This window comes from Ictalurus punctatus, chromosome 19 (assembly GCF_001660625.3).
Source record: "Ictalurus punctatus breed USDA103 chromosome 19, Coco_2.0, whole genome shotgun sequence".
Taxonomy (NCBI): domain Eukaryota; kingdom Metazoa; phylum Chordata; class Actinopteri; order Siluriformes; family Ictaluridae; genus Ictalurus; species Ictalurus punctatus.
In genome coordinates, this window is record NC_030434.2 from 26142362 (window position 1) to 26170160 (window position 27799).

At 44.7% G+C, this 27799-nt stretch overlaps 1 protein-coding gene across 11 annotated transcripts in view; it reads left to right on the top strand.

The window, feature by feature from the left end:
- ppp1r12a (protein phosphatase 1, regulatory subunit 12A) overlaps window positions 1–27799 on the top strand; it is a 64903-nt gene that overhangs the window by 21920 nt on the left and 15184 nt on the right. For 4 of the 11 annotated variants that reach the window (XR_006984168.2, XM_017493749.3, XM_017493747.3 and 1 more), the window contains exons 2-23: window positions 6032–6162; window positions 8026–8144; window positions 8861–9020; window positions 9198–9342; window positions 10624–10698; window positions 11397–11491; window positions 11597–11754; window positions 12416–12534; window positions 13727–13948; window positions 14185–14270; window positions 14975–15088; window positions 17181–17318; window positions 19665–19787; window positions 22097–22225; window positions 22326–22416; window positions 24050–24220; window positions 24631–24799; window positions 25111–25226; window positions 25356–25421; window positions 26357–26373; window positions 26529–26637; window positions 26991–27110. Coding sequence is in view for 6 of the 11 variants with exons in the window: in XM_017493749.3 (XP_017349238.1) it covers window positions 6032–6162; window positions 8026–8144; window positions 8861–9020; window positions 9198–9342; window positions 10624–10698; window positions 11397–11491; window positions 11597–11754; window positions 12416–12534; window positions 13727–13948; window positions 14185–14270; window positions 14975–15088; window positions 17181–17318; window positions 19665–19787; window positions 22097–22225; window positions 22326–22416; window positions 24050–24220; window positions 24631–24799; window positions 25111–25226; window positions 25356–25421; window positions 26357–26373; window positions 26529–26637; window positions 26991–27110 (2673 nt within the window). In the remaining 5 variants the exon portion in view is untranslated. The remainder of the gene's footprint in view (window positions 1–6031; window positions 6163–8025; window positions 8145–8860; window positions 9021–9197; window positions 9343–10623; window positions 10699–11396; window positions 11492–11596; window positions 11755–12415; window positions 12535–13726; window positions 13949–14184; window positions 14271–14974; window positions 15089–17180; window positions 17319–19664; window positions 19788–22096; window positions 22226–22325; window positions 22417–24049; window positions 24221–24630; window positions 24800–25110; window positions 25227–25355; window positions 25422–26356; window positions 26374–26528; window positions 26638–26990; window positions 27111–27799) is intronic. The other 7 variants (XR_006984169.2, XM_017493750.3, XM_017493748.3 and 4 more) reach the window with 5 other exon arrangements.

The following is a 27799-nucleotide window of genomic DNA, read 5'->3' on the forward strand; positions in this document are numbered from 1 at the left end:
TGCTCAAACCATACAATATTGTCTTTTTTGTAAAACTTCAGGTAATTTGCATAATATGCTAATCCTACTTTTGTAGGTGGTGTGGTCATTGATGGGGCGGAGTTAAGTCCAGATAGCTGTTTCTCAGAGAGTAAAAGTCTGTTTGAGCTGAAATACGGTGTGCTGCATCTATCTGCTAATCCGTACCGGGATCTTTAATCATTACTGAATTACTAAAAAAAACATTTCAGCCAATCAGCTTCCAGCAGGCATTTCACACAACCGGCATTGAGCCATCATCACAAACCTTGAGCTGTGTGTGTGCGTGCACGTGCATGTGTGCTAGTTTTATTTTATGTGCAGCACTGCAGGAGCTGTTCAGGAAGAGTGCTTGGACCCCGCAGATCGCTGCTTGCAGCTATATTCTTTTAGTATTTGTTTCTTTCTTTCATTTCATTTTCCTCTCTCTGTCTCTCTCTTATTCTCATATCCCTCTGTTGTGCCCTTTTTCATTTTCCATGGGAATCCCAAGTCCATATATGGCCGTCAGTGGAGACTTCTACATTCTCTTCTCTCATCCTATTCTCTGTCCTATACACACACTCGCGTGCGTACACACACACACTCGCACAAGCATGAAGGAATTCCTTTTGTGGAAGTAGTGGTGTTCTCCCCCCGACGTCCTCGGCTTGGAGGAGGAGGAAGAGGTGGGAGCTTCACACACTTACTTATCTGGGAATTTTCTCTCTGGAATGCTCCTGTTAGCCTGCTAGTGCCTCTCTAGGTGGCCTACACAGAACAGAAGAAGAGAGGGATCGGGTCACAGCCACACACACACACACACACACACACACTCACTCACTCACTCACTCACTCACTCTCTCTCCTCTTCCTTTATAAGGAAGTGTGCACTTTATCAGAAGTCCTCCAGTCCGGCTGTAGACTCTGCTGAATCATTACAGAAACAAGCGTTTAGTTTCCTAAAGCATTACGTCCCCGAGTGTTTTATTCCTCTTACACCACCACTGCTTTACCATCTGTAGTCACGGGATACTTCCTGTTCTCACTTGTGTTTAGAGCAGCTATAAATATCAGCGTCATGTTGGTGAGAAACCGCAAACACGCGTAAACTGCTCTGTCTTACAGTTCACGTTCATGTGGAGCGTCCTCGGTCCGAGTCCCGCTGAGTCATCTGTTACTATAGAAACCATAAAGTGTAACGTATATTTACAAACATTTAGGAGTACGGTTGAAGTTTTAGTTTTCTTCTTTATTTTTAGAGATGGTAACGTGAACGTGCCACAATACAACACACAAGGAGGCTTGAGAAAACTTGAGCTGGTCAATTATGACGGAATTTAGGAACATAGTGTGAGCCATGACACGTTAATTTACTTTCTGATAAACTAAATGTAATATTTTCAGTTCATTCTACAGACTGTATGCACAAAACAACTGTTAACCTGTTCCTGTATATATCTGAATAATCTCATATAGGATGTGATTGGGTGAGATTATTTACCCGTCAGATGCACAGCGCTTTAGTTTAATGGTGTTCGTTAGGGACGCACCGATCAGGATTTTTACAGCCGATACCGATCCAGATACCAATCTTTTATTGTTTAAACTTTAATCCGGAGGTCATCAACAGTTAAATGTAAGCTCTTTGCTCATGGTCACTGTTAATTGAGTTAAAATAATAGCAATGAGATATACTGTTGGTTAATTGATAATCACAAAATATTGATTTTTAAATATCTTAAACAATAAAGAGTCCTAATTAATAGTAGATTAACACAAACATGATCCATGTTAGGAAAAAGGCTAATCACTTCCTAAGGAAATAGCGAACTAAACTGCATTTTATTTATACTTTATGAAGTTCTTATCTATTTTCATATTAAATGATTGATTTATAACTAAGCACATTTTCTGTCTTTACATTTTACTAGTTTTATTTTTGTTTGTTTCAGTTTTAAATCGGTGACGCCAGTACAGTGTTGCCATGTCTGCTGATATTGCGTTTTTAGCGGTTTAAATCAGAACATGGAAACTGGAGTTGGCGTTTCTGTTGATATCTGGCAACTGTGAGTTTAAATGAAGTGAATTCTAGTTAGTGTAGAAGAGCACCAGCATACTGTATGTTTACAGACTGAACAGTTGCTAATCTTGATTGTGATTAGTGAGGAATTATTTAATAAAGAAGTTTGAATTAAACCCATCTTGTAGCGATAGGATTATTATTAATTTACTCCGCCCGATGGCGCGGTGTCTGCAGGTTCAGGTCATTTTGCGGGATCAGTAAAAGATGGCGGTTGTGAGATCGGGAAGTTGAAGCAGATGATGTACAGAGTTACTCGTCATCGTAATGGCTTCTCTGCAGTATTTACACACTTGTTCGGTTGACCGAGGAGATGAAAAACAGTGTGAAAGTAACTGTTGTGCGGTGTAGATGCATTTTGGACATGTAGTTTTTATTCCAATTGTATTATACAACTCCGAACAGGTCTCTCGCATTGGTGCGAATAAATATTTATTCACAATCGCCACAAAGTACTTTTCAATCGTAAATGCGAGTCAAATGGTCGCACTGTAGAGCCCTGATTCCACTTTAAACACTCTTACCGCAAAGCTTCTGTCTGTCTCTCTCTCTCTTGCTGTCTGTCTGTCTGTCTTTCTCTCTCTCTATCTCTTTCTGTATTTCTCGCTCTCATTTTGAATGTAAACCTCTGAATCAGATTTTATTTATTTATTTATTTATTTGAAGGAATTTTAAAATGGACTTCAGCACTGATGCGGAATCTTTCCCAAAAGCATCGTCCACAGTAACTTCCCACACCTGAACCCTCAGCACCTCAACACACACGCACAGATTTGAGGTTGTGAGATAGTGAGAGCGTGTCTGATCAGATCACTACCTGGAATTGTTCACTTGCATGATGAAAAATTCTGGTAAACAAACCGCGTGTGTGCGTCTCGGATAAGTGAGCGAGCGAGTGAAACCGTCCGCGTGTAAACCGCTAGTTTTCACCACCTTCACCTATTTAATATTCAAATCTTTTCATATTAGACCTGATTGATAATCGAGTTCGACGCAATTCCGAGTGCTGATTGGCTGAGGAGCTCTATCTGTTTACCCGCTGTACTTATATAACGGTTATAAAGCTCTGTGATAATCCAGTGACGATTTCAGTCATTTATCGACCACCGAAACCACACAAATACTTAATTAAGGAGTTTCCAGATGTTTTTATGGGTAATTATCCCTCACTTTGATAGACTCGTAATCCTTGGAGATTTCAGCAGACTCGTGTCTTGTCCAGCTAATTGTTGAGCCTTGACTTGGTACAGCTTGTGAATGCTCTCCTCATGTTCCTGCTCACGCTCTTGATCTGGTGTTTTCACATTACCTGACCGTGTTATCTCATCTCCAGCCTGCTATACTATGAGTCCTCACTTGTTTTAACATTACAAGACCCACTACGATCACGCCGACTGTCCGTGTCCATCTGATTTACTTCGTGATGATCCGAATGGTGCGGATGATCTTAATCAGTCCATTGCCATCTCCACTAATATTTAACACTGTCTCCCAAAAATGCCAAAAAGTCTGAACCCTGGCTCAATGAGGATACCCCGCGCTCTTCATCAGATCTGGGGAGGAGAGAGGAGTAGAGCGGAGGGGGGAGAGAAGAGGGGAGAGGAGAAGAGGGAAGAGGGAGAAGGAGTGGAGAGAACAGAGAGGAGTCGAGGAGAAGAGTAGGAGAGAGCAGAGGAAGAGAGGAGTAGAAGAAGAGAGAGGAGTAGAGGAGGAGTAGAAGAAGAGAGAGGAGTAGAGGAGGAGTGGAGAGAAGAGAGGAGGAGTGAAGAGAGGAGTAGTGTGTGCTGTAGTTGATTAGTGCAGGGTCCGGGCCGGTGTGTGCTGTAGTTGATTAGTGCAGGGTCCGGTCCGGTCCAGTGTGTGCTGTAGTTGATTAGTGCAGGGTCCGGTCCGGTCCGGTGTGTGCTGTAGTTGATTAGTGCAGGGTCCGGTCCGGTCCAGTGTGTGCTGTAGTTGATTAGTGCAGGGTCCGGTCCGGTCCGGTGTGTGCTGTAGTTGATTAGTGCAGGGTCTGGTCCGGTGTGTGCTGTAGTTGATTAGTGCAGGGTCTGGACCGGTGTGTGCTGTAGTTGATTAGTGCAGGGTCTGGTCCAGTGTGTGCTGTAGTTGATTAGTGCAGGGTCCGGTCCGGTCCAGTGTGTGCTGTAGTTGATTAGTGCAGGGTCTGGTCCGGTGTGTGCTGTAGTTGATTAGTGCAGGGTCTGGTCCAGTGTGTGCTGTAGTTGATTAGTGCAGGGTCCGGTCCGGTCCAGTGTGTGCTGTAGTTGATTAGTGCAGGGTCCGGTCCGGTCCGGTGTGTGCTGTAGTTGATTAGTGCAGGGTCTGGTCCGGTGTGTGCTGTAGTTGATTAGTGCAGGGTCTGGACCGGTGTGTGCTGTAGTTGATTAGTGCAGGGTCCGGTCCGGTCCGGTGTGTGCTGTAGTTGATTAGTGCAGGGTCTGGACTGGTGTGTGCTGTAGTTGATTAGTGCAGGGACCGGTCCGGTCCGGTGTGTGCTGTAGTTGATTAGTGCAGGGACCGGTACGGTGTGTGCTGTAGTTGATTAGTGCAGGGACCGGTCCGGTGTGTGCTGTAGTTGATTAGTGCAGGGACCGGTCCGGTCCGGTGTGTGCTGTAGTTGATTAGTGCAGGGACCGGTCCGGTGTGTGCTGTAGTTGATTAGTGCAGGGACCGGTCCGGTGTGTGCTGTAGTTGATTAGTGCAGGGACCGGTCCGGTCCGGTGTGTGCTGTAGTTGATTAGTGCAGGGACCGGTCCGGTGTGTGCTGTAGTTGATTAGTGCAGGGACCGGTCCGGTGTGTGCTGTAGTTGATTAGTGCAGGGTCTGGTCCGGTGTGTGCTGTAGTTGATTAGTGCAGGGTCCGGTCCGGTGTGTGCTGTAGTTGATTAGTGCAGGGACCGGTCCGGTGTGTGCTGTAGTTGATTAGTGCAGGGACCGGTCCGGTGTGTGCTGTAGTTGATTAGTGCAGGGACCGGTCCGGTGTGTGCTGTAGTTGATTAGTGCAGGGACCGGTCCGGTGTGTGCTGTAGTTGATTAGTGCAGGGTCCGGTCCGGTGTGTGCTGTAGTTGATTAGTGCAGGGACCGGTCTGTGTGTAGTTTATGTTGTGTATGGGGATAAATGTTGATGGGGTTTGATGTAGTTTACAGCACACTGGCCAACAGCTCCTCTTTATCACTCACACGCTCTCTAGTGGAGGAGAGATTCATTACACACACACACACACACACACACACACACACACACACACACACACACACACACACACACACAGCTAGATTTGTAGTAAGAGGAAGCTGAAGTGTGTCAGACCTACAGTCGTTGTGTGTGTGTGTGTGTGTGTGTGTGTGTGTGTGTGTGTGAGGTAGGGCTGCTGTGTGTTCATGTGATTCTCAGACGTGTGTATATTTAGTAACTTTTGTAGCAGCACTGATAGCCACTTGTTGCTACTACACACACACAGTTTGTATTGTCCAAATTTGGACACCGATTCCAGCCAAGCACCTGTGTGTGTGTGTGTGTGTGTGTGTGTGTGTGTGTGTGTGTGTGTGTGTGTGTTCCATGGTTTTGTTGGCACCATCGTCACAGCAACCGAATACGCTGATATGAGGTTGTGCAGACGTCGAGAGAGATCTTTTATCTGTCCCTCACTACTTATTTTTTTTTCTTCCTCCTTTGTTTTCTTTTTTTTCTTTAATCATTATATCAGTAACACCATGTTACTCCCCCCCCCCCCCCCCCCCCCCCCCCACCCCCCATAGGCAGTGAGATGTATTTGGGCTGCAGTAGTATAGGCACTGGTGTGTATATGACTTCCTCATTTTTGCCTGAGTGGTCATTTTAATGTTATAACCAGTTTGGCTCTAATCTCCCCTCTTTCTGTATCATCATTATGGAACACACTCTTTAAAGCTTCTCCTTGAGCTGACGTCCGTGTGTGTGTTATCTCCAGGCGTGTATAGATGATAACGTGGACATGGTGACATTCTTGGTGGAACACGGTGCCTGCATCAATCAGCCAGATAACGAGGGATGGATCCCCCTGCACGCCGCCGCTTCCTGCGGATACATGGACATCGCAGAGTGAGTACACGGCCACCCCGACAACCCGGGGTGCCAATACTTTTACTCCGTACGGTCAACCACCCCCATCCCCCGCTGGGGTGCCAATACTTTGGGGATTAAATCACCTTCATATAATTATTAGATTATAAAATATATTAATTTCACTATAATATACTTTTCAACAGTGTGCATACAGTCTGCGCAAAAGTTTGTACACCCTTAGGACAAAATGAGTCGTTGTCTCATCACTTGTCTGTCTCTCTGTCTGTCTCATCACCTGTCTGAACACATTAATAATCAGAATAATGGGCGTACACACACACAGTTTGCTGGAGCAGGTCTGTGTGTGTTGGTGGTGTTATTGAGGACAGAATCTGCTCCCAGATTGTCCTAGTTAAACGTCCTCGCCGTCCTTACACACACACACATATACGCACACACACACAGAGAGTGACTGCTACTCTGTGATACTATATAATGTTAACTCAGTAAAAGTAATAAATGTTTGGTGTCATTGCTGTAGAAAGTAATAATAATATAACCTTATATCAGCTCATCACAATGACATGCAGCTGTCTGTCTCCGTGTCTGTCTACCTGTACACATACCTGTCTGTCTACCTGTACACATACCCGTCTGTCTACCTGTACACATACCTGTCTGTCTACCTGTACACATACCCGTCTGTCTACCTGTACACATACCTGTCTGTCTCCGTGTCTGTCTACCTGTACACATACCTGTCTGTCTACCTGTACACATACCTGTCTGTCTCCGTGTCTGTCTACCTGTACACATACCTGTCTGTCTCCGTGTCTGTCTACCTGTACACATACCCGTCTGTCTACCTGTACACATACCTGTCTGTCTCCGGGTCTGTCTACCTGTACACACACCTGTCTGTCTCCGGGTCTGTCTACCTGTACACACACCTGTCTGTCTCCGGGTCTGTCTACCTGTACACACACCTGTACACACACCTGTCTGTCTCCGGGTCTGTCTACCTGTACACACACCTGTACACACACCTGTCTGTCTCCGGGTCTGTCTCCGGGTCTGTCTACCTGTACACACACCTGTACACACACCTGTCTGTCTCCGGGTCTGTCTACCTGTACACACACCTGTACACACACCTGTTTGTCTCCGGGTCTGTCTACCTGTACACACACCTGTCTGTCTCCGGGTCTGTCTACCTGTACACACACCTGTCTGTCTCCGGGTCTGTCTACCTGTACACACATCTGTCTGTCTACCTGTACACATACCTGTCTGTCTCCGTGTCTGTCTACCTGTACACATACCTGTCTGTCTCCATGTCTGTCTACCTGTACACATACCTGTCTGTCTCCGTGTCTGTCTACCTGTACACATACCTGTCTGTCTCCGGGTCTGTCTACCTGTACACATACCTGTCTGTCTCCGGGTCTGTCTACCTGTACACATACCTGTCTGTCTCCGGGTCTGTCTACCTGTACACATACCTGTCTGTCTCCGGGTCTGTCTACCTGTACACATACCTGTCTGTCTCCGGGTCTGTCTACCTGTTCACATACCTGTCTGTCCACCAGTACACGTACCTGCCTGTCTCTGTCTACCTGTACACATACCTGTATGTCTTTGTCTGTCTGTGCTGCCACCTACCTGTTATTTTTGACTGTCTCTCTCTTTCAGTCTTTGTCTAATCAATTTATTTACTTCTCTCTTGCTACACACAAACAGGGTGTGTGTGTGTGTGTATATATGGTGTATCATAGAAATGTCATAATGATGATATTTTCTGATTATTATTAAGGATAGAAGAATGTGCTTTACTGGTTCTCTTTTTCTTTGTCTTCTCTATAATAATGTGTGTCTGTGTGTCTGTGTGTGTATTTGCAGGTATTTGATCAATCAGGGTGCGAATGTAGGCGTGGTTAACAGTGAGGGAGAGACGCCGCTGGACATCGCTGAGGAAGAACCCATGGAGGAGCTGCTGAAAAACGAAATCAACCGACAAGGTGCTCTTCAGTATATTTCATTCTTCTCCAGCAGGTGGAGCGGAGACAGGAAATAAAACCATCAATAAACTGAGCGAAAAAGAAGAAGGGAGCACAATGCACAGAAATCTAAAAATAGAGAAGGAGTGAAAAGTCTAATAAGGAAGTTTTATAGAAACTTGTTTAATTTGGGGTTTTTGTTATAGTTGTTTGGTTTTGTTGTATTTTTGTTATTGCTTCATTTATTTTATTGATTTGTTTTTCTTTCTTTTCTGCTTCTTCAGTTTGTTTCATTTTTGTTTGCTTTTTGTTTATTTCTTTGAGCTTTTCCCCCCTTTTGGTTGTCTTTTCTTTGCATGTTTGTGTTTGAGATGTCTTGTGTTTGGATTATTTTAGTAGATTGGTAGAATTTCTTTCCTGCAGTCTGGAGTAGGAATAATGGCTTTATAAATTTAAGTATAGCATAAATAAGCATTTCTCTTGTTTTTTTTTTTTTTTTTTTTTTTTTAAATATTTATCTTCCTTGAATAATGTGGGGTTTTTTCCTCATGGTGTTGATTTTGAAATGTGTGAAACAACGCTCTGGCATTGTATTAGTTTTGTGAATTTTTCTCTTTGTCAAGATTCCAAACGCATAACCTTTATTTATGTATGATTATTTATTGTTGTTGTTGTATTATAAAATAACGCGCACCTCAGAGGTAAAATGTTTTGTGATGTTGAATTTTTTGCTGAAGGTGTGGATATAGAGGCGGCGAGGAAGGAGGAGGAGCGCATCATGCTACGTGACGCACGTCAGTGGCTAAATAGCGGGCAAATAAACGATGTCAGACACGCCAAGTCAGGAGGAACGGCGCTGCACGTCGCCGCTGCTAAAGGCTACACGGAGGTTTTAAAGTGAGTAACAGTTCCGGTTCTTAGGTCTAGTTAAAGTTTTAATTATAGAGTGAGAACGATGTAGTGCATGAGAGAATGGGACCTGTGATGGTGGGCTTTAGGACCCTGAGGATTCTCACACACTGTTGTATTTATTTATTTTAAGTCTAATGCTCTGTGTGTGTTTGTGTGTTTCAGGCTTTTAATCCAGGCAGGTTATGATGTAAATATTAAAGATTATGACGGCTGGACTCCTCTTCATGCTGCTGCTCACTGGGGGAAGGATGAAGCCTGCAGGATCCTGGTGGAGAACCTCTGTGACATGGACGTCGTTAATAAAGTGGTAATTAATCTTTGTGTGTTGAGGTTGAGGAGATGGATGATTGGATGAGGAGATGGATGGGTGAATAGATGATTGGATGAGGAGATGGATGGGTGAGTAGATGATTGGATGAGGAGATGGATGGGTGAGTAGATGATTGGATGAGGAGATGGATGGGTGAATAGATGATTGGATAAGGAAATGGATGGGTGAGTAGATGATTGGATGAGGAGATGGATGGGTGAGTAGATTGGATGAGGAGATGGATGGGTGAGTAGATGATTGGATGAGGAGATGGATGGGTGAATAGATGATTGGATAAGGAGATGGATGATTGGATGAGGAGATGGAGGGTGAGTAGATGATTGCATGAGGAGATGGAGGGTGAGTAGATGATTGGATGAGGATGGATGGGTGAGTAGATGATTGGATGAGGAGATGGAGGATGAGTAGATGGTTGGATGAGGATGGATGGGTGAATAGATGATTGGTTGAGGAGATGGATGATTGGATGAGGAGATGGAGGGTGAGTAGATGATTGGATGAGGAGATGGAGGGTGATTAGATGATTGGATAATGATGGATGGGTGAATAGATGATTGGTTGAGGAGATGGATGATTGGATGAGGAGATGGAGGATGAGTAGAAGATTGGTTGAGGAGATGGATGATTGGATGAGGAGATGGAGGGTGAGTAGATGATTGGTTGAGGAGATGGATGATTGGATGAGGAGATGGAGGGTGAGTAGATGATTGGTTGAGGAGATGGCTGATTGGATGAGGAGATGGAGGGTGAGTAGATGATTGGTTGAGGAGATGGATGATTGGATGAGGAGATGGAGGGTGAGTAGATGATTGGTTGAGGAGATGGAGGGTGAGTACATGATTGGATGAGGAGATGGAGGGTGAGTACATGATTGGTTGAGGAGATGGAGGGTGAGTAGATGATTGGATGAGGAGATGGAGGGTGAGTAGATGATTGGATAAGGATGGATGGGTGAATAGATGACTGGTTGAGGAGATGGATGGGTGAGTAGATGATTGGTTGAGAAGATGGATGATTGGATGAGGAGATGGAGGGTGAGTAGATGATTGGTTGAGGAGATGGATGATTGGATGAGGAGATGGAGGGTGAGTAGATGATTGGTTGAGGAGATGGATGATTGGATGAGGAGATGGAGGGTGAGTAAATGATTGTTACTTTACTGTAATTTATTTACACTTTATCACAGTTACATCAACAAACGTTTACAACATGTAGTGATTAACTTTTTTGTTTGTCTCTGTGTGTGTGTGTGTTCAGGGTCAGACGGCGTTCGACGTGTCGGATGAAGATGTCTTGGGATATTTAGAAGAGTTACAGAAGAAACAGAATCTGGTGAGGACTCCAGTGTGAATGTAATAGTATGACATGCAGGTATGGAGAGTGATGTAGAAGAGCATCATTGTAGAACATCGTAGATGATACAGATTATGGAGATGATGGCGTGGATTCCACATGATGTTGGAAACATTCCTTTGAGAGTCTGGTCCATGATGGCATCACGCAGTTCCTGCAGATGTTCCTGAAGATGTTTCTGGTGCGCTTCCCTGCAGCGAATCCCTCGTTCTACCACATCTCAAAGGTGTTCTACTGGATTGGATTCATGACTGTGTGCCTCAGAAGAAATCCAGACTTGTCAGCCCAGGCCACGTTTTTCCCAGTCTTCCAGCTGTAGCCCATCCACCTCAGTGTTCGAGATGCTTTTCTGCTCACCACGATTGTATAGCGTGGCTATCTGAGTCACTATAGCCTTCCTGTCAGCGCCGGCTCGATCTGGACGTTCTCCGTTGAACTCAGTCTGGCACCGATGATGTTCTGCTTTGTGCTGCTGCCACACGGTTTTCTGGTCAGGTGATCGCATGAATAAGGAGGTGTACAGGTGTTCCTAATAAAGTGCCTGAGAGTGTAGATGAAATGGAGTTTGTAAATGATGGAGGTGGTACAGATTCTACAGATGATCATGTTTAATGTAAATGCGGAGTTGTGTAATGTTGGTAAAGTCTGATGGTGGTGATAATGTTCTCGTCCTCCAGCTGATGAGTGAGAAGAAAGACGCTAAGAAATCCCCTTTGATAGAGACTACCACTACAGCGGATAATAACCAGTCCACTAAACCGGCCGTGAAGAGGTGAGGACCCCCCCCCCCCCCCCCCCCCCTTTTCTCTCTCACTCACACACACACACACACACTCCATTTGATAATGTATTTGATTTGAGTGTATTTATTGTGCAGTAAGGAGACACTGTTACTGGAGGTGGAGAAGAACACTCCTCGCATCGAGAACCTGGAGTCGGAGAAAGCTGATGATGTGGAGGAGGTGAAGAAGGACGAGTCGAGCTGCTCCAGTGAGGATGAGGACGAAGATGACTCGGAGTCTGAGAATGAAGCAGGTGGGGGGGCGCGTGTGCATGCACACACACACACACACTCACACACACACACACACACACACACACGTCACTCTGTATGTGATCTCACTTATCATTCTAATTTTATTTAACATACACTGACTAGACGTATTTCCTTCATTAATTTATTTGTTTGTTGTACATTATGATTATATATATTACAAATATAATTATAAGGGTATTTATTACTTTTATTCATTCTTATAAACATTACTGGTTGTTTTTTATATTTACGTTCTTATTTATTCTTTTTTTTTCTGCGTTTGTTATAGTTAATTTGATTTGCCCTTCAGTATTTAATTATATTTATGTACTTTATTTTATGATTTTATGTGTGTGTATGTATTTATAAATTTTTTTCTTATATTTATTGTTTTATAATTGTTTATTATATTTATTTTTGTTGGGGTTTTTTTCCCCTGTGTGTTCATTGATTTATTGGATTTTTCATGTATTGTAAATTTTATTTGTATTTGTTTAATTTGTGCTTATTTTTTTATTTCATTTTTTAAATGAATGATATTTTTATTGAGTTTTATTTGTATTATATTGCTGTGTTATATATTATACATCTCCCTCTCTCTCTCTCCCTCCCTCTCTCTCTCTCTCTCTCTCTCTCTCTCTCTCTCTCTCTCTATTCCAGATAAGACCAAATCAGCCGTTCCGGTCAGTAACTCCACCAGCTCTGTCCCCGCCCCCACCACCATCCCAGTCTCCGCCTCCAGCAACACTCCAGTCACGCCCACCTCACCAGTCAAAAAGGTACACACACTGAACACACTGCTGGACTGGTGCAGTGGAATAAAAACCCCTGCACATGTAGACATTAAAGCTCTGCCGCAGCACTACACTGCCTCTGAGCTAATGTAGCGCTTAGCATCTGCACTGCTCTCTGATGCACCACGGCTGTGTGTGATTGGCTGGTGTGGGATTGGGGTTGATGTCATTGTGTTGAGCCACTTCACAGAACTAGTGTTTTATTTTCTACTCTGGAAATCTTTACTGTCTGGAGTGTGCGTGAGTGTGCGTGAGTGTGCGTGAGTGTGCGTGAGTGTGCGTGAGTGTGCGTGAGTGTGCGTGAGTGTGCGTGAGTGTGCGTGAGTGTGCGTGAGTGTGTGTGGCCCTCTAAGGTATCTTCAGAAGATTTGAATTTGCTACTCAAATAATGAAACACACAAACTGTTCACTCTTTTCTACTCCTGTTTTCTCTCTTTCTCCCCATCTCTCACTCTCTCTCTTTCTCCCCTGTCCTCTCACTCTTTCTCTCCCTTTCCCCCCCTCACTCTTTCTCCCCCCTCTCTCTTTCTCTACCTCCCCCCCCCGTCCTCTCACTCCCCCCCCCCCACCCCCTTTCTCTCTCTCTCCTGCCCCTCTCTCCTCTCACCCCCACCCCGTGTGTGTGTGCGCGCGCCGTAGTGTGAGTGTATATCTGCTCCGGGCGAGGCCGGTCCTGCGTTGTGGCGTCAGGGCTTGAGAAAAACGGGCATTTCGCTTGTGCCCAATAAAGTGTTGGTGAGGCTTCGAGTGTGCTCCTACCCCCAAAAATTAATAAACCTCCCATACCCACGTTCCTAACCAATCAGAATGCGAGCTGGTTAACCCGAGCCCGTAACCTCTCTGCATGGTGATGTGTAGTGTCACTAAACCGGGTTTATTCAGTATTACTCCTGTAGATCTGTTTAATCCCGCTGTGTTTATTTATCCTAATGAGATCATCAACCCATTAAAAACATCAAGCTGATCATTTATTTATTTACTTATTTATTTATGTACACAGCGCTTTTGTGAAGTCCAAAGGTACTTCAAAAAGCACAAAGACTCTCACACACTAATACACGTATTTGTGTGTGTGTGTGTGTGTGTGTGTGTATATCATGAGGTCACGGTTAACCTCCAGACTCATTTTTTTTTTTTTTTTTTACTCCCTTCTCTCTCTCTTTCTCTCTCCCACCAGGTGAGTGTACCTGCAGGTAAAGTGTCCCCTAAAGAGGAGGAGAGGAAGGACGAGTCGCCGGCGTCATGGAGACTGGGCCTGAGGAAGACAGGAAGTTACGGTGCGCTGGCGGAGATCAGCGCCACTAAAGAGGCTCAGAAGGAGAAAGACCCTAGCGGGGTGATGCGCTCTGCCTCCTCGCCTCGCCTCACCTCCTCACTGGATAACAAGGACAAGGAGAAGGTGTGTGACACAGAGGCCACGCCCACTTTCAGTGAGACCGGTGACAGTATATGAGGGGACGCTGTAACGGGGAGTCAGACATGACACCAAAATGTCAGCCATGTCTCCTTCACTGTCCCTGACACTGGCCACGCCTCTTTCGCTGAGACTACTTCTACTAATAATAATAATAGTAATTTTTATTATTATAACTATCTATTTATTTATTTATTTATTTATTTATTTATTTTGGTCAGGAGAAAGAGAAGTCTCTAGTGTATGTGGCTCCCACTTTCCCAAGAAGACACCTGAGTGTATCAGACATGGACGAGAAGGAAAACAGGTGTGTGTCTGTGTGTGTCTGTGTGTGTCTGTGTGTGTCTGTGTGTGTCTGTGTGTGTCTGTGTGTGTCTGTGTGTGTCTGTGTGTGTCTGTGTGTGTCTGTGTGTTGCTGAGCACACCCCCTGCTGTTCACTGCTGTGTGTTGCAGTGTGAGATGGAAATGCAGCTCAGCATGCAGTGTGTTTGAAGAAGAAATTAGATATATTTTACATTATAAAACCTAAATGTTATGTAATATGCAATATTGTATTCTCATTATTAACAGCTTAGTAAAGTATCAATCAAGAATTATAATTAATTATAAATAATTCATGATTTTATTGTAGATTATTTCCGATATTTAAAACGGTGCTTAATGATTTTGCACAAAACCCGCAAATATTTTATTTGTATTTCCATTTATTTGTCAGTCATTTGGTGACGGCATAAATTAGAATTAAGGTAAAAAAAAAAGGAAGAAAATGAATTTAAGAATGCCTTTTTACTTTAGACCATTTACTTTAACCAGGAAAATATTTGTTTTCGTTTTATTACAATTTTATTAGAAAATTGAGTTTTTAGATCACAATTACGTTAAATTACACAATCTTTTAAGGAACCCTAGTTTTTAAGATGGCTGTTACACACAGACACACACAGAGCACTGTGCGTGTGTGTGTGTGCGTGTGTACATGCCATGGTTCTATTGTAGTCTCTGGTTCTCAGGGACTCGGCTGCTACTCTGGTGCGCAGCGGTTCTTACACACGGAGACGCTGGGATGAAGATCTGAAGAACAACGACACAACCTCCTTGAACCGAATGTCCAGCTACCAGCGCAGGTTAGCCTTTATCTAGAACTGAGCTCGGCCTTTATCTAGAACCGAGCTCGGCCTTTATCTCAAACCGAGCTCGGCCTTTATCTCGAACCGAGCTCGGCCTTTATCTCGAACCGAGCTCGGCCTTTATCTAGAACCGAGCTCGGCCTTTATCTAGAACCGAGTTCACCCCGGCCTTTATCTAGAACCGAGTTCACCCCGGCCTTTATCTAGAACCGCGTTCGTCCGGCCTTTATCTAGAACCGAGTTCACCCCGGCCTTTATCTACAACCGCGTTCACACTGGCCTTTATCTAGAACTGAGCTCGGCCTTTATCTAGAACCGTGTTCACACCGGCCTTTATCTAGAACCGAGTTCACCCCGGCCTTTATCTAGAACTGAGCTCGGCCTTTATCTAGAACCGTGTTCACACCGGCCTTTATCTAGAACCGAGTTCACCGCGGCCTTTATCTTGAACTGAGCTCGGCCTTTATCTAGAACCGAGCTCACACCGGCCTTTATCTAGAACCGAGTTCACCGCGGCCTTTATCTTGAACTGAGCTCGGCCTTTATCTAGAACCATGTACACACCGGTCTTTATCTAGAACTGAAAGCCTAACTTATATAGAACCAGATATAGGCTAGCTTTTGTCTAAATCTTTCTGGAACCGGATATGGATTAGGTGTTAGTTGTCTGGAAATGAGCTCAACATGAACATGTGCAAAGTAGCTACCAGTCTCTGTGTTTTTGTCTGGAGATGGGTGTGAATTAGCCTTTATGCTGGACCCAAAGCTTTCATTCAAACGCCCTCTTACTAATACAACCATTTAATCCATTTAATCATTAAAATCATTCAATCCAAAAAATTATATGTTCATAATTCTGTTTTATGCTTTGACGTGAGTACCTCTTGCATAACTAATTAAGTAAAAGCATTTTAGGCTCCGCTAACATTAAATGCTATTATTTAAGCAGTTAATAGCATTTTAAACCTAGTTTACCTTCACCATTGCTTGTGCTCACAGCAGTGCTATGCATGTGCTTATGTTTTTAAATGTGTTACTCTGAGGATGTGTTGATAATCAAGATGTCTACCCGTCCTTCATTAGCTGCACCTCTGATGCCTGCTTTCTGTCTTGCAGTAGAATTTTTTTCTGAAAAAATCTCGCTAAAATATTCAGAATGCTGCAAGTACAACAGAAAGTAGGGGGACACTGGGAACACAGCTGGAACCTGGGGTGTACTGGAAGAACAGAGGAATAGAGGGAACTAGGACGGAAGAAGTAGGGTGATACTGCGGTGTCTAGAGGGATACCGTAAGGACTCTAGAATAAGGGGATAATGGGGATACTGGAAGGACTGAAGGAACTAATGGTGGATACTGGAAGGGCAGTGGGACCTAGTCGTGGATACTAGAAGGACAGAAGGAACTAGGGGATTCTGGAAGGACAGTGGGAACTAGGGGGATACTGGAAGGACCGAAGGAACTAGGGGGATACTGGAAGGACGGTGGGAACTAGGGGGATACTGGAAGGACGGTGGGAACTAGGGGGATACTGGAAGGACGGTGGGAACTAGGGGAATACTGGAGGTATACCAGAAGGACAGCAGGATCGAGAGGATAACGGATGGACAGTGAAATTTTGTGAGCATAGTGTTCACTGGTTTTCTTGGTTCCTAGTGTAATGTTTCCTGGTCAACTAAGGGGAAGCGTAAACTGGGCTACTCTTGTAAATGCTCTTTTGGACTGTAGTGTGTGATTTGGGATGGAGCTCTTGATCCTTATTCTGAGTTGGCGATTAAAAGGAGCCAAAGTTTGTGTTTGATTATTTCTTTGAAATTGTGTATGCATACGTGTGTGTGTGTGTGTGTGTGTGTGTGTGTGTGTGTGTGTGTGTGTGTGTGTGGGTGGATAGTTTTGTGTACACAGTCTGAGTTCACTGCTAAAACATGTAGCTATTTTATTAGTTATCAAACACGCACTATGATTATATGAAAAATTCAGTTTTCAGCTGTGGACTCGGACTCATAGGACCCGGCTGTAGAGGTGTGTGTGTGTGTGTGTGTGTATATATGTGTGTCTTCACGTCTTGCTAACAGTCACGCACTCTGCAGCACGTCACACACTTTAACACTCGGCCGAAGCAGCAGCTCTCGCGATCTTCCTGCAAAATCATCTTCGGCTTCCAGTCTGGATCCTACCAGCACTAAAGCCTCATCGTCCTACTACCAGTCTTACAGCATACACCGCAGGTACACACACACCGTCTCACACACACACACTCTTTATTTCTGTAGGTGTGTTTTCATGCAAATGTTTCACTAATTCTTTCATAACATTTGTCAAAAGAAAGTGAAAAATTATTTATGATAATTTAGTTTATTTGATAGTATGATAGGAGTTGATAGTAATTGCAGTTGTCTGAGATCATGCGATTGTTGAGTTCACAATCGCAGCTGAAAAGCTTTGATGTCACGTACTTTAAAAAAAAAAAAAACAATTGTCAGGAACCATAGTAGCACTTTGCACATGTAAAGCTTAATGTCAGGATTTTACATGCTTCTAATCATCATCTAAAATAGTGACCTCACCAATAGTGGCCCTGTCCCAAATTGTGTACCGCAAGGCTTTCCCGTTTATATTTTTCGGCTTTTATAGGGTGCTCAAGAGAACCTCTATGTGCCGTTACTGCCTACTTTGGTGAAGTCCAAATTAAAGCAGACTTTCTTACCCAAAAGCACTGCAATTATTTGGCCCAATCATAGTGAAGGGGTTTGTAGAGAGTTTAATGTTAAAGCTTGTGCCAGGGGACACTGAAAGGACAGTGGCAACTAGGGGGATACTGGAAAGACAGCAGGAACAAAGGGGATACAGGAGGACACCGGGAATTGGAGGGATCCTGGAAGGGCAGTGGGAATTAAAGGGGATTCTGGAATAACAATGGGAACTGAGGAGATACCACCAGGTCAGCTCAATTCGGGACAGTAGGAACTACAAGTGTTTTGGAAGGACAGCAGGAAATTGAGGACTTTTTGAAGGATGGCGAGTACTAGAGGAATTTTTGAAGGACAGTGAGAACTAGAGGGGTATTGGATAGGGCGGCGGGAACTAGAGGGGTATCGGATAGGGCGGCCGGAACTAGAGGGTTCTCAGGATGGCGGGAACTAGACGGGTATCGGATAGGATGGTGGGAACTAGACGGGTATCGGATAGGATGGCGGGAACTAGAGGGGTATCGTATAGGACGGCTGGAACTACACGGGTATCGGATAGGATGGCAGGAACTGGAGGGTTCTCAGGATGGCGGGAACTAGACAGGTATCGGATATGATGGCAGGAACTCGAGGGTTCTCAGATAGGATGGCGGGAACTAGAAGGGTATCGTATAGGACGGCAGGAACTAGAGGGGTATCATATAGGACGGCGGGAACTAGAAGGGTATCGTATAGGACGGCGGGAACTAGAGGGGTATCGTATAGGACTGCGGGAACTAGAGGGGTATCGGATAGGATGGTGGGAACTGGAGGGTTCTCAGATAGGATGGCAGAAACTAGAGGGTTATCAGATAGGATGGCAGAAACTAGAGGGGTATCGGATAGGACGGCGGGAACTAGAGGGGTATCGTATAGGACGGCGGGAACTAGACAGGTATCGGATAGGATGGCAGGAACTGGAGGGTTCTGAGGATGGCGGGAACTAGACAGGTATCGGATATGATGGCGGGAACTGGTAAGTTCTCAGATAGGATGGCGGAAACTAGAGGGGTATCGTATAGGACGGCGGGAACTAGAGGGGTATCGGATAGGATGGTGGGAACTAGAGGGGTATCGTATAGGATGGCGGGAACTAGAGGGGTATCGGATAGGACGGCGGGAACTAGAGGGGTATCGGATAGGACGGCGGGAACTAGAGGGGTATCGGATAGGACGGCGGGAACTAGAGGGGTATCGGATAGGATGGTGGGAACTAGAGGGGTATCGGATAGGATGGCGGGAACTAGAGGGTTCTCAGATAGGATGGCGGAAACTAGAGGGGTATCGGATAGGACGGCGGGAACTAGAGGGGTATCGGATAGGATGGTGGGAACTAGAGGGGTATCGGATAGGATGGTGGGAACTACTAGTGTAGTTGAAGGATAACTGGAACTAGAGGAATACTGGATGGAAAAGGGAGTCCTAGGGTGATACTGGAAGGACAGGGGTCCCAAATGGGCTACTTTCGGTGAAATCCAAATTACAGCAGACTCTCTTAGCCAAACCACTTTGTGATTATTGGTAAGGCCCAATCACAGAAAAGGGGTTTGTCGAGAGTTAGATGTTACAGCCAACAACAGATGAATTTAAATACACACTTCTGTTACACACAAATGCACGCTCTCACTGCATGATGTGGCTCCTGCTGTGGTTGTTGTGTGTGTAAGTTTGGAGAAGATTAAATGTTGGAGATGGCTGTGAGTTGCGTTATTTGTGATAGTATATTAAACATCATTAATGTGTTTAGTTTTACATCCACAAGTTTTTTTCTTTTTTTGTTAAAATAAAAAATGGGGGGGGATTAGTGTGTGTTAGGATTGCGATAAGTTAATTCTCTGTGTGTAGCGGATCGTTTGGAAGGAGGCAAGACGACGCTGTGAGCTCCACTTCCTCCACTGTTTCCACGACGACAAGTTCCACCTCCACTACCACTATTACCTCACCTACAGGGCATCGCAGTGTGTCCAGGTACACACACACACGTTCACAAACGCATACACACTGATTTATCCTTGTTATGGAATTTATTTCTTTACCCAGTATCTTTTAGTTTTTCTGTATTTTTCTGTTTGAAACTGTTATATTAGGCGAGAGTGAGTTATCCTTGGTGTATATATTTACTACTTTGTTTGTTAGCTAGCATGCAATCCCTATTCAGCTCATTCTTAGTAAGCTAGCTCACATCAGGCACAGCAGCCAAGAGGTTTTGCGATTTTACCTCTCGTTAATATGTACAGTAAAAAAAATTATTCTAAGAATACTTTTTTTTTTTTCCCCCTCCAAAACTAAGGGTTTCTCACATTACACTACTAAGTGCAAATATGTATATGGCTTGGGAAAGTATAAAGGCGTTAAGACATTTGGCCCATTTTATATCTATACGTATTTATTAATTTTGTTCCATGTCAACAGCATGTGCAAAAAACAGTGTTCCCAAATAGTATTTACAAATATTTTCAATTCTAAAACACATGATATTTTTATAATAGAACAACCAAGATTCAATGAACAGACTCTGAATGTGTGCTGATTTTTATTTTTCACACTGGATACAGATAAAATTTACTGAAAGGACAGAAGGAATTAGAAGGATACTGGAAGGACAGAAGGATATTTGAGGGAATACTGGAAAGGGAAAAGGAATTAGGAGGATATTGAAGGAACCGTGGGAACTAGGGGTATACTGGAAGCGCAGAAGAAACTAGGGGTATACTGGAAGAACAGAAGGAACTAGGGGTATACTGGAAGGACAGAAGGAACTAGGGGTATACTGGAAGGACAGAAGGAACTAGGGGGATACTGGAAGGTCAGAGGGAAGTAGGGGGATACTGGAAGGTCAGAGGGAAGTAGGGGGATACTGGAAGGTCAGAGGGAAGTAGGGGGATACTGGAAGGTCAGAGGGAACTAGTGGGATACTGGAAGGACAGAAGAAACTAGGGGTATACTGGAAGGACAGAAGAAACTAGGGTATACTGGAAGGACAGAAGAAACTAGGGTATACTGGTAGGCCAGAGGGAGCTAGCAGGACACTGGAAGGCCAGAGGGAACTAGTGGGATACTGGAAGCACAGAAGGAACTAGGGGGATACTGGAAGGTCAGAGGGAAGTAGGGGGATACTGGAAAGCCAGAGGGAACTAGCGGGTTACTGGAAGGACAGAAGGAACTGGGGGATACTGGAAGGCTGGAGGAAACTAGGGGGATACTGGAATGCCCGAGGGAACTAGGGGGATATTGGAAGGCCAGACGGATCTAAGGGGATACTAGAAGGCCGGTGGGAACTAGAGGGATACTGGAGGGACAGTGTAAATTTGAGGGGATGCTGAAAAGACAAAAGGAATTAGGGGGAAATTGAAGGAACAGTGTGAACTAGGGAGACGGTGAAAGGAATACCGGCAGCTAGGGAAACCCCAAAAAGACAAAGGGAACTAGGGAATACTGGATGGACAGTGGAACCCACTAGAGGGATACTTGACAGATTCTTGACACAAACTGAACAGTTACACATGAAATGTGCTGTTCATGAAACAGTTAGTTGGAATTCTACATTTCTCTCCTGAGTTTTTGTAAATTTATGTGTAAATCTCGTTAATGTGTGTCTTGATGGGTCGGCTTCAAATCTTATCGTTTTCAAATCGATGAGTTTCTGTGAATTTATACACAGATTTCACTGTCCAGTTTAAATATTTTTTAATTTTAGTTACACACCATTTTAATGAACATATTGAGAAACTCTGTCACTTCATATTGATGACTTTCATCAAGATTACCGTTCAGTTAGGACAAGTAATGGCACCCTATAAAAGGAGGAGCAGTTAGTATGGGTCCCTGCTGTCCGGCGCGCTGCAATAACTGAGCTGTATTATTGGAACATTTGGAGCTTGCCACGCTTATGAGGTGTTCTTTAATCGTCATTTTGTTATGTTCAGGTTTCTCTTCGACTGTAATGCAGTTACGTGGGTGTGGCTAATTCTAAACCAGCTGTGCTGTGATTTATGCGTGCGTAAATCTTTAGTTTGGTTTAGCCATGAAAACATTTACACTCTACTTTTCTAGAAGATGGAAAAATGACACCCAGAGGTTATGAAATGTTCTTCTCTAAGATGCTTGCAATGCCGTTTTTCTACCAGAGAGGGTGACATTCCAGAATCTTATACCTTTCTGCTTTTGGCATTTTTAAAGGAAGAATACGGAGATTTTTTTCCATACAGAAATGTTTTATGTTACACATTTTACTTTCCTTCAGCCACCTGATTAAAGTAATGCGTGTTTCTCACTAGGTATTGGTCCGAGGATGGTGCTGAGAAAGAGAAGGAGTCAGCGACTGTAATCCCCACCATTAACACTGCAGCCACCACCACCACCACCACCACACACACTACTGCAGGAGATGGCAGAGAGAGACGCAGGTACACTCATGAAGAGACACTTTTGCTTTTCTAAGCTGTTTTTATGCCTTAAACGTAACTGTATTACTGTTAAGTTCATTAATTATGATTGTGTGTGTAGATCATACCTCACTCCTGTGCGTGATGAGGAGTCAGAGTCTCAGAGGAAAGCTCGATCTCGACAGGCTCGACAGTCCAGAAGGTCCACACAGGTATTCATCTGTCTCACCACCTCTTTCTTTAACTCGCTGTATTTGACTCGTCACGTACAGTATCTCACAAAAGTGTGTACACCCCTCACATTTCTGTAAATATTTGATATCTTTTCATGTGACAGCACTGAAGAAATGACACTGTGCTACAATGTAAAGTAGTGAGTGTACAGCTTGTGTAACAGTGTCAATTTGCTGTCCCCTCATAATAACTCAACACACAGCCATTAATGTCTAAACCGCTGGCAACAAAAGTGAGTACACCCCTAAGGGAAAATGTCCAAATTGGGCCCAAAATGTCAATATTTTGTGTGAACACCATTATTTTCCAGCACTGCCTTAACCCTCTTGGGCATGGAGTTCACCAGAGCTTCACAGGTTGCCCCTGGAGTCCTCTTCCACTCTCATTTGAGGATGCCCCACAGATGCTCAATAGGGTTTAGTCCATCACTTTCACCCTCAGCCTCTTTAGCAAGGCAGTGGTCGTCTTGGAGGTGTGTTTGGGGTCGTTATCATGCTGGAATACTGCATACTGATCATGCTCTGCTTCAGTATGTCACAGTACACGTTGGCATTCATGGTTCCCTCAATGAACTGTAGCTCCCCAGTGCCGGCAGCACTCATGCAGCCCCAGACCATGACACTCCCACCACCATGCTCGACTGTAGGCAAGACACACTTGTCTTTGTACTCCTCACCTGGTTGCCACCACACACGCTTGACACCATCTGAACCAAATAAGTTTATCTTGGTCTCATCAGACCACAGGACATGGTCCCAGTAATCCATGTCCTTAGTCTGCTTGTCTTCAGCAAACTGTTTGCGGGCTTTCTTGTGCATCATCTTTAGAAGAGGCTTCTTTCTGGGACGAGAGCCATGCTGACCAATTTGATGCCGTGTGCGGCGTATGGTCTGAGCACTGACAGGCTGACCCCCCACCCCTTCAACCTCTGCAGCAATGCTGGCAGCACTCATACGTCTATTTCCCAAAAACAACCTCTGGATATGACGCTGAGCACATGCACTCAACTTCTTTGGTGGACCATGGCGAGGCCTCTTCTGAGTGGATCCTGTCCTGTTAAACTGCTGTATGGTCTTGGCCACCGTGCTGCAGCTCAGTGTCAGCGTCTTGGCAATCTTCTTATAGCCTGGGCCATCTTTATGTAGAGCAACAATTCTTTTTTTTCAGATCCTCAGAGAGTTCTTTACCATGAGGTGCCATGTTGAACTTCCAGTGACCAGTATGAGGGAGTGTGAGAGCGATGACACCAAATTTAACACACCTGCTCCCCATACACCTGAAACCTTGTAACACTAACAAGTCACATGACACCGGGGAGGGAAAATGTCTAATTGGGCCAAATTTGTACATTTTCACTTAGGGGTGTACTCACTATTGTTGCCAGCGGTTTGGACATTAATGTCTGTGTGTTGAGTTATTTTGAGGGGACGGCAAATTTACACTGTTACACAAGCTGTACACTCACTACTTTGCATTGTAGCAAAGTGTCACTTCTTCAGTGTCGTCACATGAAAAGATATAATCAAATAAATGTGAGGGGTGTACTCTTGCGAGATACTGTATGTTTATATATTAACCTATATTTGACCCCTTACTTCTGCTCTTTTTCAGGGCGTGACCTTAACTGACCTCCAGGAGGCGGAGAAGACCATTGGACGCAATCGTCCAATCCGGTCCCGAGAGGAAGAGAAGGAAAAAGAAGAGAAGGAAAAACAGGATAAGGAGAAGAAGGAGGCGGAGACAAAGGAGGACGACTATCGGTCACGCTATCGCTTCGAGGAGGTGAGGAGGATCTGTCATCGAGAGCGGTGTTTATATTTAAATTAGCGCAAAGGTGCCAATCCTTTTTTTTTTCCCCAAGAAATTTATATGCAACGATTATGCAAATAGGCGACGCGCCTTAAACCTTAAACCTGCTAGACTTCATACTGTTACTTTGAGTACCTGTGCATCATTTGCATAATGGAATCTGATTGGTTGCTAAATTTCATGACACAGTACAACCTGGTCGTTGCTTATTCAACAGTAAACTGTTTTTTTTTTTTTTAAATAACATTTCTAAATAAAACACATTTTACAAGTTTTACTTATAGTTACTGTATTAATAATAATGAATTTATTCCGGTGTGACTAAATAACTCGTTCCCTAGTTATGAGACAGACGTCTGACTGTAGTGTGTGTCTGTGTGTAGCGATTCCGCACCCCCTCCTTCAGCTCGTCCACTTCCACTACTGTGCCAACGTCCTCTGTCACTTCTTCCTCTCTCTACACTTCCTCCTCCTCTTCCTCGCTGAACCGCCCTGACAGTCTGAGTGGAATCACGCCCAGCTACAGGAGCTCCGCCCGCGACACTGAGAAAGGTGACGTGCTTAAAAACACCGCTTAAGAATCAAGAACGTGTAAAAATTAAATACGTAAATCTGACTGTGTGAAAACACTAGCCCTGAATGGCTGCTGCTTGTATTGTATAATGAAACTATTCTATAGTACAGTATTGAATTTTCAGTAGTCGAGGCATGAAAAAAACATCCTAGTGAATAAAATTTAACCCCGACTGGCTGAGTAAACCTAAAATGTATATATATATTTTTAAGCATCAAAACCTGTCTGTACCTCAATCTAGTCACATGATGCGGCTTGGTGTTAGATGATGGGGTGTGTGTGTTTTCAGATAAGAAAGAGGAGGAGAAGGAGGGAGAGGATAAAACTCAGCCTCGCTCTATACGTGATCGCAGACGCCCTCGAGAGAAACGACGCTCTACCGGAGTCCCGTTCTGGACCCAAGATGTACAGATCCCTATATTAATACACACACACACACACACACACACACACACGATCCCTTTACACATACACGTAACATGCAGCAGTGTATTGTTAAAGTATAAAACCACTAAAACTGTATATGTGTTACAGAGTGATGAGAATGACCCAGAACAGCACTCGGACTCTGAGGAAGGAAGCACTAAAGCAGAACCTCAGGTACCATCATCCTACATTCACACTGACTGGGACTAACCGAGAGTCAGAGCTCTACAGACTGGGACTAACCGAGAGTCAGAGCTCTACAGACTGGGACTAACTGAGAGTCAGAGCTCTACAGACTGGGACTAACCAACAGTCAGAGCTCTACAGACTGGGACTAACCGAGAGTCAGAGCTCTACAGACTGGGACTAACCAAGAGTCAGAGCTCTACAGACTGGGCCTAACCGAGAGTCACAGCTCTACAGACTGGGACTAACCGAGAGTCACAGCTCTACAGACTGGGCCTAACCGAGAGTCAGAGCTCTACAGACTGGGACTAACCAAGAGTCAGGTCTCTAAATACTGGGACTAACTGAGAGTCAGAGCTCTACAGACTGGGACTAACCAACAGTCAGAGCTCTACAGACTGGGACTAACCAAGAGTCAGAGCTCTACAGACTGGGACTAACCAACAGTCAGAGCTCTACAGACTGGGACTAACCAAGAGTCAGAGCTCTACAGACTGGGACTAACCAAGAGTCAGAGCTCTACAGACTGGGACTAACCGAGAGTCAGAGCTCTACAGACTGGGACTAACCGAGAGTCAGAGCTCTACAGACTGGGACTAACCGAGAGTCAGAGCTCTACAGACTGGGACTAACCAAGAGTCAGAGCTCTACAGACTGGGACTAACCGAGAGTCAGAGCTCTACAGACTGGGACTAACCGAGAGTCAGAGCTCTACAGACTGGGACTAACCAAGAGTCAGAGCTCTAAATACTGGGACTAACCAAGAGTCAGCACTCTTAAGCCTGGGACTGTGACATTACACAGCCTTACATCAGCTATTATCTTATACATAATTGTGTTTCTTGTCTGAATGTAGTGACAAAGTCTTTGTACACCCAGATTGGTTTAATTGATAACCTTCAGTTGTGTTCTTTGTTCCCCAGAGTGAAAGACTCTTACGGTATGTGACCTTTTAAATACACACAGGCACACAATAGCGACAGGTTCTACCTGTATATTAATAACTTGGTAACAATATTTGTGCTGTTTTTACTTTCAGAGCATTATGATTGTTTAAACATAGTTGTGATGTTCATGTGTGACTTGTCTCGTCAGAAATGATGGCGTGTCCTCCGGTTCATCCCTCACAGATCGTTACGATCACAGAGAGAGCCGCCGTTCCTACTCGCGCCTCGACCGAGAGGACAACACTGACTACAAGAAGGTACCGAGGTGTTTTTGTTTTTTTAAGTGGGCGTGGCTTTTTAGAGAGTTCAGGAAAGGTTTCCAGTGTAGAACGGGAATGTGTTTCGCTTTAGAGAAGAAATCAGAGGAAAAGAGTTCTGATGTACAATTTATGGGGACATAAATAGACCGGAAGGGTTTGGATGCAGGATATCCTCAATCAGACACACACTCTCTCTCACTCACACACACCCGAGATAGTATCATGTAGTATCAGTATCATGCTAGCAACACTGTTCCAGAGGCAACTGAACTGAGCTTCCCAGGAAAGGATGTGTTTCTATTTGTTTGATGTGTGTGTGTGTGTGTGTGTGTGTGTGTGTGTGTGTGCAGCTTTATGAACAGATACAAGCTGAAAATGAGAAGCTCAAGTCTCAGTTACGTGACACACATCTTGAGTTGGATGATCTGAAGCGGCAGCTGGAGAAGGCCACACAGGTGAGGGGATTACAGGTGAGAGGTTCACGGGTGAGGGGGGGTGGAAAGGGTACAGCTGAGAGGGTTACAGGTGCTTAGGCTACAGGTGAGGGGGTGGAAAGTTCACAGGTGAGAAGGTTACAGCGGTGGGGGCGTTACAGGTTAGAGGGTTACAGGTGAGGGGGGTTAGAGGTTTACAGGTGAGGGGGGGTTACAGGTTAGAGGGTTACAGGTAAGGGAAGGTTAGATGTTTACAAGTGAAGGGGGGGTTACAGATGAGGGGGTGTTAGAGGTTTATAGTTGAAGGGGGGGGTTAGAGAATTACAGGTGAGGGGGTTACAGGTTAGAGGGTTACAGGTGAGGGGGTTAGAGGTTTACAGGTGAGAGGGGTTAGAGGGTTACAGGTGAGGGGGTTAGAGGGTTACAGATGAGGGGGTTAGAGGGTTACAGATGAGGGGGTTAGAGGGTTACAGGTGAGGGGGCGTTAGAGGTTTACAGGTGAGAGGGGTTAGAGGGTTACAGGTTAGAGGTTTACAGGTGAGGGGGTTAGAGGTTTACAGGTGAGAGGGGTTAGAGGGTTACAGGTGAGGGGGTTAGAGGGTTACAGATGAGGGGGTTAGAGGGTTACAGATGAGGGGGTTAGAGGGTTACAGGTGAGGGGGCGTTAGAGGTTTACAGGTGAGAGGGGTTAGAGGGTTACAGATGAGGGGGCGTTAGAGGTTTAC